This window comes from Lepisosteus oculatus, chromosome 9 (assembly GCF_040954835.1).
Source record: "Lepisosteus oculatus isolate fLepOcu1 chromosome 9, fLepOcu1.hap2, whole genome shotgun sequence".
NCBI classification, from domain to species: domain Eukaryota; kingdom Metazoa; phylum Chordata; class Actinopteri; order Semionotiformes; family Lepisosteidae; genus Lepisosteus; species Lepisosteus oculatus.
This window is the reverse complement of record NC_090704.1, coordinates 12,463,000-12,477,602: the sequence shown is the minus strand read 5'-3', so window position 1 is coordinate 12,477,602 and position 14,603 is coordinate 12,463,000. Positions and strand designations below refer to the sequence as shown.

At 33.8% G+C, this 14,603-nt stretch overlaps 1 protein-coding gene across 1 annotated transcript; it reads left to right on the top strand.

Moving 5' to 3' along the window:
• Positions 1-2,002: 2,002 nt before the first annotated feature.
• LOC102682921 (regulator of G-protein signaling 21-like) lies at positions 2,003-8,159 on the top strand. Its single transcript, XM_006634863.3, has 5 exons — positions 2,003-2,216; positions 3,556-3,660; positions 4,473-4,534; positions 5,356-5,522; positions 7,523-8,159. Exons 1-5 carry the CDS (start codon positions 2,080-2,082, stop codon positions 7,778-7,780), a joined length of 729 nt encoding a protein of 242 aa, XP_006634926.2. The 5' UTR covers positions 2,003-2,079; the 3' UTR covers positions 7,781-8,159.
• Positions 8,160-14,603: the final 6,444 nt, after the last annotated feature.

Sequence of the window (14,603 nt, the reverse complement as noted above, 5' to 3'; positions counted from 1 at the left end):
GAAAGAAATAAAATTAAAAGGTGCAGGTGCAGTTCTCTTGAAACTGGAGATCAAGGCATGGAGATCTCTTGCAATCTTATTTATACTTACTGTATTGTTCTTGTGTTAAAAGGGGAAGTCAAATAAGGCTAGCGCGTACTTAAAGCACACTTCTGCACTACTTAAATACACTTCTGCAGTACTAAAATTAGTTGAAAGACACAAACAAGTGTCAGCAAAAGACAGATTTAAAAAAAAATGCCTTTCCAGAAGGCTGGCAAAAACAAAGAAACTGGATTCTTTGAGATGACCTTACCACAACACTCCAAGTATGAAAACAGGTAATGTGATAATACTCTAGTTAGCTATATGATAATGATGATTAGAAAACATAGCTATAAAAAGAAATGAAGACCATAGGCAGGAACAATTGTAAGAGGTTTGGAGGAAAATCTACAAAGCAATTTAATCCAAACGGTTACTTTTAATTTGCATATTTTGGAATTAGAGGTTGTCTTTATGCATAACAGTGATTTTAGTGGCAATATATCCGTTTCTGTGCAACAAATGAATACATAGAAATCATTGGATTTTTTTTCATTTGGGGGATTTTATTTGCAGGACTGTGACTTATTTGATAAATTGATTTTAAATGTAGGAAGCTACAGTAGTTTTGGATTTTTGCATAGCACCTGTCCTATAGTAATAAACTAGTGACAGCTTGGAAAGATGCATTAACATTTTGTAAAAGCTCCCTATATGAATTATTGCTCTGAATTGTTTATTTCACTTTTTAGCAATGATTTTCCACTTGGCGTCTGCCTGCCACAGATTTCTTTTATATCCCATCTGGGTTACAGTGCCAGAGTTAGTTTTTCAATGTCCATTAAGCTTCGTAATAAAGAGGAAGTAGTCATTTCTAGTTTCAAATGTTTATTTTGTTATTCATTGCCTCTCTGGCTCTAATGTCACTACGGTCTCCTCAACAATGACCACAAAATAAAAAAGCAGAAGCATCTTATGTCTACTGCAGTGGAACTGGTACTCAGTTTGCTAGATCTTCTTTCTAAAGTGTAACACTTGTATAGTTTGTCATTTGTTATGTTAATACAGTATATTGGTCAAATGAGCTAGAATACTGTATATTAGAAGTTAGAATTGTCTGCATAGTTTTCCATCCATTTTCTAATCGTTTCATCCAATTCATGGTCGCAGGAAGGCCTGAGCTCATCCCAGCAAGAAAGGGGTTAAAGGCAGGGTATACTACAGATGGGGCACCAGTCCATCACAGGGGACACATACTGTACGCAAAGACACAGACTCAGACATGCATGCACTCACACCAGGGCCAATTATCCTACCAGTATGTTTTGGACTGTGGGAATTTTTCTTCCCACAGCCAGCACCCAGAGGAAACCTACAAGAACACAGGGAGAACTTGAAAAAAAACTTCACACAGATAGCACCCCAAGAATTGAACCCAGGGTCCCTGCACTGCAAGGTCGCAATGCTAACCACTGCACCACCATGCCAACCCTGGATAGTTTTCAACATGTCAATTGTTCATGTTTGTAAACAATGAAAATAACAGGGTCAAGAAGGCCTACTGGTATGTTTTTGATATCTACTTATACTAAAATACTGGGATATAATTTGTTTTTTTACAATCTTCTAATGAGTAATCGTCTGTTCATACATAAAAAAAACAAAATAATACATTAAGTATTATAAAGTATGCAGTTGCAATATTTATGTTTAAAATCCAAAAAACATATTACTAAATTCTAAAGCTGCTATACAGTTTTAACCTTTTCCTATTTATTTCTGTTAAATGCATTTGTGAGTGCATTTATATTTCTTTGCTTTTTACTATAATTTACTTATTAATATTGTTCACCTTGCTGCCAGCAAGTCAGACTTCATAAATCGAAGATGGGAATTTCTTTTTACAAAAATGTTGTAAATGCCACAGTTTCCTGGTGCCGGAAGTTGTCTTAGCATGTGGGGAAAACCAAACACCAATGAGCTTTAAAAGCAAATGCTTTTCATTTGCTGATCAAACAGCGTATAAATGAGGTTATGAAGTAAGATCTGTTACCCATGTTTAAGAAGAACATGGAAATAGTTGTGTTTTTGTTTCCTCAACTAAACTTCTCTGCCCCTAAAGAGGAAGCGTATTTCAAAATGCTCAGTCCAGCTGATTTGCAAGTCGAGAGAAAGAAAGAAACCAAATCAAGGTAAGCTAAAATATGTATTGTTAAAGTCAAAATGTATATGAGGAAACAGTGGTAAAGGTAATAATAAAATTTTAAATTTGATGGTTGTCTTTAAAATCGACACTACCCCTCAGACAGTTTAGTTGCATAGTAGACGTTAGTGTGATCTAACGTATCCTTTACCTGTGGCTGACTCAAGAATGTAATCACAAATGATACTGTATGTTTTATTAAGTTTAATTAGAACATAAGAGTTCCTAAAAAAAGAACAAATTCAATTAAATAGCATAGCAAGCCTCCATTGCAGTGTTAACTTCCCTTTTTTTCAGTGTTGAAAACCTTGTTTTCAGCTAGTTAACTGATATTGATTTGATCAAGACAAACTATGTTTCACTTAATGCATTTACTTTAATTACCTTTTAAGTAATAAATATTTTGTACAAATATGTGCAATGAAGCTTAGCTTGATTGTTGTTTCACAGTACTATGTAACTAAAATGTAATCATTTTTAGTATTTGGTATTTTTATGATGTGTACTGCTTTTCTGCATCTACTAATGACTCTTGATTCAGAGACTTTAATCAGTTTAAAATCATTCATTCATTTTAAATAAAAAGTCACTATTAATGAGCATTTATGTATACCAGTGCTAATGTGTGAAGACATGTTTGCTTTAGTACACTTAGTAAGTTAACAAAAAATGCAACATTATTATACAGAAAGCAAAGTGTTTTTTCTATTTGAAATGGCATAATGAAACCAATGTTGTGTGCTGCTCCAATGAAATATATTAATGCATTAGTACAGTGCTGTACATTGTACAATGCTGTACTGTGAGCATTGTAGAAAAACTACTTGTACAAATTTGCTAAGCCTGAGAAATGTTATAAAAATGTATTAACAGCCATTTGTTAATATAAGCATGAATCTGAATAAGCATGCAATCAAACAAGTTATCATGAAATTCTTTAGTTCTGTTACCATCATGGGTACTGTAGCTTGTATTTAATTCTTGCAAGTCTGAACGTGGAATTTCAAGACCACAAACTTCTGCAAATGTAGCCCAAAGCTGAGACCATACTGCCTCTGCCTTCTGCAATTTCTTGTGATCGCTGAGCAACCTGCAGCTTGTTTATTCATCTTGAAATCGAAAGAGTTTGAAAAGAATCTGGACAGTACTTTAGTTAGAGATGTTATGTTGTTAGTTGGCATTATTGTAGAGATGAGACGGTGAGAGGTGAGACGTGTTCCAGGTTATCCTGAGTTCTGGTATCATCCTTGTTAAATCAACATTTAGTATATAGTATAAATATAGAGCAGAGATTAAATAACTTTTTTTTTTAACTTGGAATTGTTTAGAGTTAAAGAAAAAGAAAAAAAGACCAGGCTAAGCCTCCTACTGACCAAGTCAGGATCACATGAAAATGTCAACCCAGACACCAAGAAGACAACAAAAAGTGCATGGTGAGTACTTTCTCTAAGCAAAAGGGAAATCCCTTCTGCAACTGCCATGAGAGGCAACTCAGCACTTATCATTAATCAGTTAAAGTTGCCATAAAAATATGAGCACTGTAATAAAGCAAAAGTTTGTTACATGCTTGAAGAACCTGCAATGGGTCATGGATTTGATGAGCCCTGAATCTGTATTCATGCCACGTTAATGTGTGCAGTTTAAAAAAAGAGAAAAAAAACTTTCTATAAAGACATTGACCATCTGTGGTTTATAGTAGGACAGGCAACCTTCAAGGTCATGGTTGTGTGGCTTTATGAAACATACCATACAGTATATGATTACCTGATAATGACCCATTCGATTTTTAGGATTTAAATTTTAAAATAGTAATTTTTTCATTTGAGATTTTTTTCACTTTTCTGAATCCCCCCAAAATTTGGATTATAGGGGTTAATTTAATCTGTGATACTCTTTCAGTGGTGGAGACAACTACTAGGCTATTTGGAGGTAGATTCAGTAGGAAGATCCTTCAAATACCAAACAATAGCAACCCATGTGGTTGTCTAGTAAAGTCAGAAATAAGGCATTTCTTTCCCAAGAAGTGTGTCTGTTCTAAAGTTAAAACATAAATGTTACTGTATAATCTTCTGAGTCCAGAATTCAACAGCATTATCAACCTGACATCATATATTCTGAAGAGTTTAATACTTTGTTTTTCAATATTTGTTTCCTTAAGGATCATCGTGAACTTTATAAAATGTACTGTGTAAATGCATACAATGTACTGTAATATATTATTGTTATCTATATGTGTCTGTTTTAGTGTCACACCAGAAGAAGCTTTGAAATGGAGTGATTCTTTTGAGGAACTACTAAATCAAAAAGGTTAGACTTCATTATTGGATGACTCTATCTAAAAACCTTTTACTTGTTATTTCAAGAAGCAGATAATAAAAAGATACAGTACAATCAAATAGAGCCTAGAATCTAGAGTGATATCCTATTTGAACATGTAATTTATATATGAAAAAGGCAAATATTTTTCATTTTAAAATATTTATAACTTTTCTTTAATTATAGTAAGAATGATAACATTCAAACTGATTGAATTGAGTTAACTGAGGTTTAGTATTTAAAAATGATTATATCCCAAAAATATCCCAGTCATGCTTAAAATATAATAAAATATAATATAATATAATAAAATAAAGTTATTAGGAGTCAGAGTTAAGAAAAATAGATAATAATATTTTACATATATTATTCTTGCTCATAAGGAAAATATAGTTTGAAATTCCTGTTTATACAACTTGCAAATTGCGTGCTGCAAAGATAAGATTAGGATCCAAGACTATCTAACAGGAATTTCCATGTTACAAAAGTCTGAAAAAAAACGCTATAAAAATAGAATTTTTTTCTCCTATGGCTAGTATATCTTGGTTTTGCATCTCTTCATCACTGCCTACTATAAAATTCATGAGATCATCGATTATCACAATAAAGATTTAACTATCAGAAAGTGGGAAGATAAAGTCTCAATTTTATGTTTAAGCTTCTTCATAGTGATCATGGTGTTTTCCTCCCATTTTCCATCTGCGTTTTTGATTTCATGCAAGTTTATCAGATCTTACATACACTGTATGCATGTTACATGTGCTCAAACCTTCATGAATGTACAATTGATTTTTCCACGCATTCCATTATAGATGGAATGGAAACATTCACCAAGTTCTTGAAGACAGAATTCAGTGAGGAGAACATTGAATTCTGGTTGGCCTGTGAGGATTACAAGAAGACTAAGTCAACCAGTAAGCTAGCCTCCAAAGCTAAACAGATATATGCAGTGTACATCGAGTCAGAGGCCCCTAAAGAGGTAAGTTCCTTCACAAATGCAGAGTGTAATAAGATCAGTAGCTTATGAAGAGCCTATATATTTTTTTATGATTTGTATGTTTTCAGAAGGAGAAACAGTACTCACAATACCAACAATAGCTTCAGCTAGTTGTTTTCTACTTACTGATGTATCATAACAAATCACAAGGTTATGGATTATGTTATGCTCTCATGAGAATATCAAGTATTGTTGCTGTTAAACTAAAGATTTAGATTTTAGACTAACACATTCAAGGGGTGATATAAGATTCCATTGTAAAAAAAATAGGTTGGCTGAAATGGTTTTAAGAACTTAATTTTAGCACTGTATGGTAACACATTAAAGCAAATCAATGAATTCAACTTTTAAATGCAATGACTAGGGGTCTGGGATTGTATCAAAATGTTGTACATCCGTGCCCAGTCTCAACTATTAAACTAGTTACCCTAGCTGATGAAAGTTATAATGTAGTTTGAGGAGACAAATTCACAAAAAATACCTAAGATATCATATGTTACAATACTTTCCAGATGAACCTGTCTGCTAGACAGTTTTGAGACATTAATCACTGAGGTTTGCCAATGCAGATTGGGTTAAAAGGAAATGGTTGACTGTTAGGCATTGCTTGTCACCACATATGCATCACAATGAAGCAGTAAAATATCAGGACTGTTTTTTAAATTCTTCAACTGAACTTTTAATCTGCTTTGAATCATACACGGTTCAAATGCAAAAAAAGAAAGAAAACCTTGGTCTGAATATGTGACTAATCTTGAATCTAATAAATACAAAGAGCATGTGGATAATTTAGAAAAAAACATTATCAGCAAATTGAAAAAGTGAACTTTTACAATGTCGCTTTCTTCAATGATAATGCAAAAATATAATGATCCCTATAGGGAATATAATGCTAGAATTGTTTATATTTATACTGTATCATACTAATTTCTAAGACATTAATGTCTTAGACAACAGCTATTTAGGATATAGTCAATGATACTAAAAATGGGGATGATTCTGTTTTCTTTCGGTTGGTTTCACCCTAGTTTTAAGCAAAAAGGTTAATTACAGCTGTGCACTACAATGTTTGCACATTTTAAGCATTGATGCACATCTAGTAATGGTGTTTTAAACATACATTTTGGAAAGTGAGAACCTAATCTCACCCACTTGTCTAGGCAAGCTATGCCAAATAAAGTTCTAATACAGTTTGTCTCTATATCCTACTTACTAGGATCTGAACAAGCTACTTAAATAGCACCTGCAGGCATTTTGAGACATTTCAGACCTGACATTTTTTAAACACAAACAAATATTTATATTGAAAAAGATAGCACAGAAGTGTCTTGACACCACTTCGGCAAAACAGGATATCAATCCATTCATTTTCTAACTGCTTCCTTCAAGTCTGGATTGTGGAGGAGCTGGAGCCTAGCCCGACAAGCAATGGGTATAAGGCAGTGTGTACCCTGGACAGGACACTCCATCTCAGCGTATACATAGACACAAACACAGACATGCATACACTCACACCAGGGCCAATCTTCCCAGAAGTCAACTAACAAAACCTAACAGTATTTTTTTGGGTTTGTGGGAGGAAACCAGTGCACCTGCAGGAAATCCATGCGAGCAGGAGGACAATTTACAGTAGAAAATCCACACAGATGGCACCCTAGGTCCAGAATTGAATCCAGAGCCCCAGTGCTATGAGGCAGCAATGATATCCACTGCACCACCATGCAGTTACAAAATGGGACATATAGAATCCAATTATGAAAAACTGACTTTTTACAAATGAAAATGTGTTTTTTTAATTGACATTTACTACCATAAAGAGTTTTAAAGTGTTTAATCAGAGTAGTCTAAACTGAAGATGTTAATATAATGATTATTACTGTTAAGACTATTACTAGTATTGTTATTGTGCTATTGTAAGACTATACTGCATTTTCTGTATAAATAATCAATTGTTTGACATTAAGATGTTTTTGTTGTTACAGATTAACATTGACTTTTCTACAAAGACAACGATTAAACAGAATATCCTAAATCCCACACGCTCTTGCTTTGACTCGGCACAAAGCAAAGTCTACAGTTTAATGAAAAAGGACTGTTATCCCAGATTTCTCCACTCAGATATCTATTTAAACCTCACTAAGACAAAACCACCCACTGGCAACATGTTTAGAAGAAGATCTCGGTCATGTGTTTTCAATGACCGTGGGGAAGCTGAAACAGAGATGGCCATCTGGCTGTAGTGTATTAGTGTGTTGTGCTATTAGCAGCTTTTTTCTAGACTTCATTTGTACAATGTTAATGCATATGTTTTGACATAAAAGTTTAATTTTCACCTATTTATTAATGTTCTGCGCATAATATGCAAATTATGTTTATTGCCCAAACCTAATTTATTGCTTTTAATAACTAACGTCTGTAACAGCTAGTGATTTTAAGATTCATCATTTGTTTTTAACTGTAGTTGTAAAATTATTTTGTTTACATTACATATACTTGTAAATTGTAGATAAAATCAATGTTGTGTAAATTAAAATTTCCCTTAAAAATAATGCATTGTTCCCAAATGTTCACATATCTTTCTCAGATGTGCATAATAAAGCTATACAGCTTTTCATTCTGCTGGTTGAAAACCATTATTTTTATCTAAAGGATAAAAGAAGGCTAAATTCTTGGGTTTTATAATGAGACAAGTAAACAGAAAGTTTTCAAAAATAAGTATAACTAAGACTTTAGAGATAAGGTTGGGAAATACAGAGCTAAGTCTAATGGAATTGGAAGGTGGGTGACTGCACAGGATTGAATAGCTTAGTATAACTATTCAATCTTTAATCCTATTTGTGTTACATAGTTTCCAGAGAAAATGTATGAAAAAGGATAGGAATCTTTAGATGAGATTTTTAGGATTACATTTCACACATAGGGAATAACAAATTGATTTTATTATTAGCAAGCTGTCAGCTGCACAGTGCAATATTATAAACTAAAATGCAACCACTGAACAGACAGGATATATACAGTATCTACAGCTGTGAAATGCAATGAACCAATAATTCCAAGCCTTCTCAATGATCTGCATGATTAAAACAAATGTCCAGATTTTGCTCATAACTTTTCAAATAATATACATATTGTACCCTGTTTTACTGTCGTTCTATGAAGCCATGCTGGAATGTCTAGTGGAAACCATTCAGTTATGTATATACTGTATAGTACAACATCAGTCTCAAAATGTAATACCCCCAGGTTTTTGATAAAGAAGAGCACATGGAATACTGAAATAACACATAAGACATGGAATTCAATGCATAAAATATGTATTGAACTCATTATTTAATTGCAGACTTCAGAATTGTTTTATGCTACCTTTGGAAATGAAATCACAGCTGTGATGCCATTATTGAATAGTATGTACTGCACATAATAAAAATGAATATTAATTACAGTACAGTGCAGCATATTTTGCTTTTCGAAATGTCTTCAGGATTATACAAAAAATGAACAATTTTGGAATCAGCATGTACAGTGGTGTGAAAAATGGTTTGCCCCGTTTCCTGATTTCTTATTTTTTTCATGTTTGTCACACTGAAATGTTTCAGATCATCAAACAAATTGAAATATTAGACAAAGATAACACAAGTAAACACAAAATGCAGTTTTTAAATGAAGGTTTTTATTATTGAGGGGAAAAAAATCAAAACCTACATGGCCCTGTGTGAAAAAGTGATTGCCCCCTAAACCTAATAACTGCAATCAAGCATTTGCGATAACTGCCAATGAGTCTTTTACAGCGCTGTGGAGGAATTTTGGCCCACTCATCTTTGCAGAATTGTTGTAATTCAGCCACATTGGAGGGTTTTCGAGCCTTAACCGCTTTTTAAGGTCATGCCACAACATCTCAATCGGATTCAGGTCAGGACTTTGACTAGGCCACTCCAAGGTCTTCATTTTGTCTTTCTTAAGCCATTCAGAGGTGGACTTGCTGGTGTGTTTTGGATCATTGTCCTGCTGCAGAACCCAAGTGTGCTTCAACTTGAGGTCACGAACAGATGGCAGGAGATTCTCTTTCAGGATTTTTTGGTAGACAGCAGAATTCATGGTTCCATTTACCACAGCAAGTCTTTCAGGTCCTGAAGCAGCAAAACAGCCCCAGACCATCACACTACCACCACCATATTTTACTGTTGGTATGATGTTCCTTTTTCTGAAATGCTGTGTTACTTTTACACCAGATGTAATGGGACACACACCTTCCAAAAAGTTCAACTTTTGTCTCGTCAGTCCACAGAGTATTTTCCCAAAAGTCTTGGGGATCATCAAGATGTTTTCTGGCAAAACTGAGACGAGCCTTTATGTTCTTTTTGCTCAGCAGTGGTTTTCATCTTGGAACTCTGCCATGAAGGCCATTTTTGCCCAGTCTCTTTCTCATGGTGGAGTCATGAACACTGACCTTAACTGAGGCAAGTGAAGCCTGCAGTTCTTTGGATGTTGTTGTGGGTTTTTTTGTGACCTCTTGGATGAGTCATCGCTGCGCTCTTGGGGTAATTTTGGTCGGCCGGCCACTCCTGGGAAGGTTCCCCACTGTTCCATGTTTTCGCCATTTGTGGATAATGGCTCTCACTGTGGTTGGCTGGAGTCCCAAAGCTTTAGAAATGGCTTTATAACCTTTTCCAGACTGATAAATATCAATTGCTCTGTTTCTCATTTGTTCCTGAATTTGTTTGGATCGCAGCATGATGTCTAGCTTTTGAGGATCTTTTGGTCTACTTCACATGTCAGGCAGGTCCTATTTAAGTGATTTCTTGATTGAGAACAGGTGTGGCAGTAATCAGGCCTGGGTGTGGCTAGAGAAATTGAACTCAGCTTTCCAAAGATGTGATAAACCACAGTTGATTTATGTTTTAACAGGGGGAGCAATCACTTTTTCACACAAGGCCATGTAGGTTTTGATTTTTTTTCCCTTAATAATAAAAACCTTCATTTAAAAACTACATTTTGTGTTTACTTGTGTTATCTTTGTCTAATATTTCAATTTGTTTGATGATCTGAAACATTTCAGTGTGACAAACATGCAGAAAAATAAGAAATTAGGAAGGCAAACACTTTTTCACACCACTATAGTTAGTTGTAATGGTCAAAGAAGTATCTAAGCTTGAAATTCATACTGAGTTGCATTATTGCAATTTATTCATTATTGAATTTTTTTTTTATTAGCATTACTACTGCGTACAGTATATCCTTCACAGTTACCATTTTGAAATAGAACTCTATGAGGTATCAGAGGATATGTCAACATTTTTTTCCAAAAGACATTGAGATTAAAGACATTTACATTTAGTTTAGGAGCTGCAAAAAATATATTTTAGTACACATTAAAAGAGTTACTATTACCAAATAAGTACCAATCACTTGGTATTTACTGATCCTTTCATGCATGAATTGTATTATCATTAGCACATTTCTTTATACTGTAAATGTTTTTTTGGTGTTCATAACTTATTTTGCAACTTGAATTAAGAAAAACTATATAACTATAACTATTTTAGTACACCTGAAGAGCTGACTTGATATAATTTATGTTCATTTTTTGGCATAGTTTGAGAAGTGCAGGTTTTTAAAGTCTGTTTGTGATTGTCCTTATCAGCATCAGTTTGTGGTCACTAACAGGAACAGTCATTAAGCTCTTTGTTTACTTTATCACTTTTTCTTTAGTACCATCTTATGTTTAACAAGCTGGTGTCCACAGTATATTCATGAAAACTTTTTTTTTATCATTGTGAAAATATTTAATACTTCTCAATATTTTAATGCAAAACACAAAAATGAATATTTTGTTTCACAGAAGCAAGTTATTTTTGCACAATTTAAAATAGTATGAGTTCTGGATATAACTCTGCAGAAACTCAGAGAAAGGAAGACGTGTCTATCTCTTCAATCTGAAGTTCTGGAACTCTTCTAGCTTCCTTGCTGTTACGTAAAGCCATTAGCCATGACTAAACAACAGTACAAAGCGCATAGATTAGAGTAGAAGGAATTTATTGAAGCCCCTGGAAAATATAGTTGGACCATGCATTAAAATAATCCTACAGGCAAAAAACAAATAATAGAGGTGCTTTAAAAGAAATTTCTGGCATAAAAATAATATGAAAAAATGAGTATGTCAAAACTGCCTGGAAGACATAATGTTCTTTTAAGAAGGACCCCAATAAAGTTTAATTTTTGTGTTATTACATATCTTCCAAAGCAATATTTTCCAGAAATAGGTGGCACCTTTTCCTTTTTCATACATATCTGGGTTGCAAATTGTGTCTGAAGTAAGTGGTAACACCAAAAGTGCCTCACATGAAAGCATGTCACAAAAGTTAGACAAATGTAAAAATTCAGATGTAATTATCCTTTCATAAGAGTGAAAAAATTAACTCATATAAATTAACTATTTATAAATATTGAATTTCCTTCTTCCTTGTTCTGGGCATTTGCCAACTTTAATAAAAGTGTGTGAATTGTAAAGTACCCTGGGAGCCATATCAGATTTGGGGTGTGAGTCATTTTATGATACATAGTGGAAGTCCAATCAAAAAGAGCTTGCTGTTTTCTGTGTTGAAAATGTAATTAGAATAGGAGTTACAGTAGGCTTTGATGCATCTCTCTGTGACAAATATATAGTTTTGGTTTCCTGCAAACAGCCTACCTCAAAATTTCTTACTTAAAGCGGATGTGGTTCAGGGGGTGTATGGGGATGTTTCCATTCCAGACTTGTAATGATGTCAAACTCAAGCCATATATTCAAAGTCTCACTGAGTATATGAACAAAAGCCTTTGAAGTTTCCTGCAGTGTTACTGTAATGCAGTTTAATCACGTTAATGATATGTTTTGGTAAGAATTAGATGAGAAAAATTCTTTAAAAACAAATCTGATGCTGAAACTTTTTTAATTCATTCTTAGCTAATTCTAAAAAAAAAATTCTCAGAATTTAAGTTACTTATTAAAGTTTTAACAGGAACATAGAGTATATATATGGCTATACTCATGTTTATATACTATGCATATATTCACCACATTCCAGTGGTTTCTCATATTTGTTGAGTTACAAATTAAGTACAAACTCTGTAAAGTTAATATATTCACGTTTCAAAAAATTGAATTCTCACTCTTAACACCTTTTTAGGTGAAGTAATTTACGTCACTGTACCCAAAGCAAAAAAACAAACATATGCATAATGTACGTATATCATTAACAAAATTTAACAGAATGGCACATCATTGGAAGTAAAGACTTTTGCCACCTACTGTATATTATCATCTTTCTCATTCCATTGCCACTGTAAATGAAGGCCACCCATACAGTACATTCTTCCACAGCTTTCACTCAACCTTGCTACTGTTTTCATCCTGCACAAAGATTGTTTTGTAATCCTTTATTTATCCTGATAAGTCAGTTGAAGACAACACTCTGAAGAGTATCCATTTATGCAGCAGGAAATTTACTGGAGCAATTTTAGTGAAGTACTGTATAGTATCTTGATCAAGATTACAACAGCAGTGTGCCAGCGGGGTTTTGAACGTATAACCCTTGGTCAAGCCAGAGTCCTGACAACTACTGTATGGAGATAATCTTTAATCTACTGCATGTGATTTTTTTTGTTACTACTGTCTTTTCATTATAATTATTTTTCTTTATCTCTTCCTTTTTAGTAGTGGTATAGGCATTTCTATACTACCTACATGATCTGCAAAAACACTGAATTAGAGGCCATCTTATAAATTAGGTATAATTGTATACATATAATGACAGCAACATTGACAACTTATAACATGCCTGGTCAGTACTTAAATGCACTCACATTGAACTCTTCCTTTTTAACCAGAATTTCTAAACCAATGCCCCAGGATGGGCAGATAAGAGATTCTGCAGTAGAGGGGGTGCTTTGCTGATCACTTCAGTTATTCAGCTCTCCAAAAGGAGAGAGGCAACAAAATCCAGTTCAGGACTGGCTCCCATTTGCTCTCCAGAGAACCTCCATATCTGTATCATCCTACATCGAAGGACACTACAGTTGTATTCCAATTTGTACTGTAGGTTAAAAAAAAAGTGCTTAATTTGTAAATTTTAGTGATTGCTGAGGGCTCTTAATCGTTAGACTCACTTACTATCCAATTAATACTATAGTAATTAAAACACTGCCGTCTTAGGAGCTGACAACTGGTTTATTTTATTGTATTTCTGATCATATGTTATATATACTGTAATATATTTGTAATATCAAACAAAACAAAAAATGTGTAAAAAAGGGCTTAATCGGCATTTTCAAGTTTTGAATATGAATGTTTCCTTACCATTTCACTTTTGCTGGCCAGTAATTGAATCCAGCTCAGGGCACAAGGAAAATGACTGTAATGATATTGATCCTGTCTCCAGTTGACCTCCATCTCTCAATACTTCCCGAAAGTGTCACAGAATTGGTAGTGTACTTTAAACAAGCTCCTTAATGAACAATCAGGGGTAGCTGTGTGTCACAAGTCAATAGCACTGAGGGCAGAAGGTCTCATTGAATCAGGCAGAAGAGCTGCTTTTACCATTGGACTGACATTTAGTGATTCTTTAAAAAAACAACCAAACAAATAAACTAAAGATAGGGAAAATCCAAAGCACACAAGGCAAAATATACAAAAAATTGCTCAAATTAAAAATATAGAATGTGTCATTAGTGCATGTATAGAAACAGAAGATACCAACATTATGACATGCAGTACTGATTGGCACGCTTAAATCTCAAATTAGAGATTATTTCTTAAATCTGAAGGTCTAGTAAAGTCACAGAAAACCGTGATGATGCAGTATAAAGTAGCAATTACACAATTAAAAAAAATAAACAGATATTAAAGATAGACCATAAAAAGGTGGTCCATACTAATAAACATTCATCACTATCTTCTTGTGTTTAGGAAAAACTTTCTCATTGCATCTGAAGTATATTTTTTCCTATTGATAGGTGAAAGAACTGTATTGTAATACCGATGTAATATATTGCTATTTATCTTACATTCACTACATTAGTATTGCA

Bases quoted from the DNA above. Each gene is read 5' to 3' on its own strand.
- LOC102682921 (XM_006634863.3), top strand. From the start codon at position 2,080: ATGTTTAAGAAGAACATGGAAATAGTTGTGTTTTTGTTTCCTCAACTA. The intron at 2,217-3,555 runs GTAAGCTAAAAT...GGAATTGTTTAG, and splicing joins AAGAAAGAAACCAAATCAAG to AGTTAAAGAAAAAGAAAAAA. The intron at 5,523-7,522 runs GTAAGTTCCTTC...TTGTTGTTACAG, and splicing joins AGTCAGAGGCCCCTAAAGAG to ATTAACATTGACTTTTCTAC.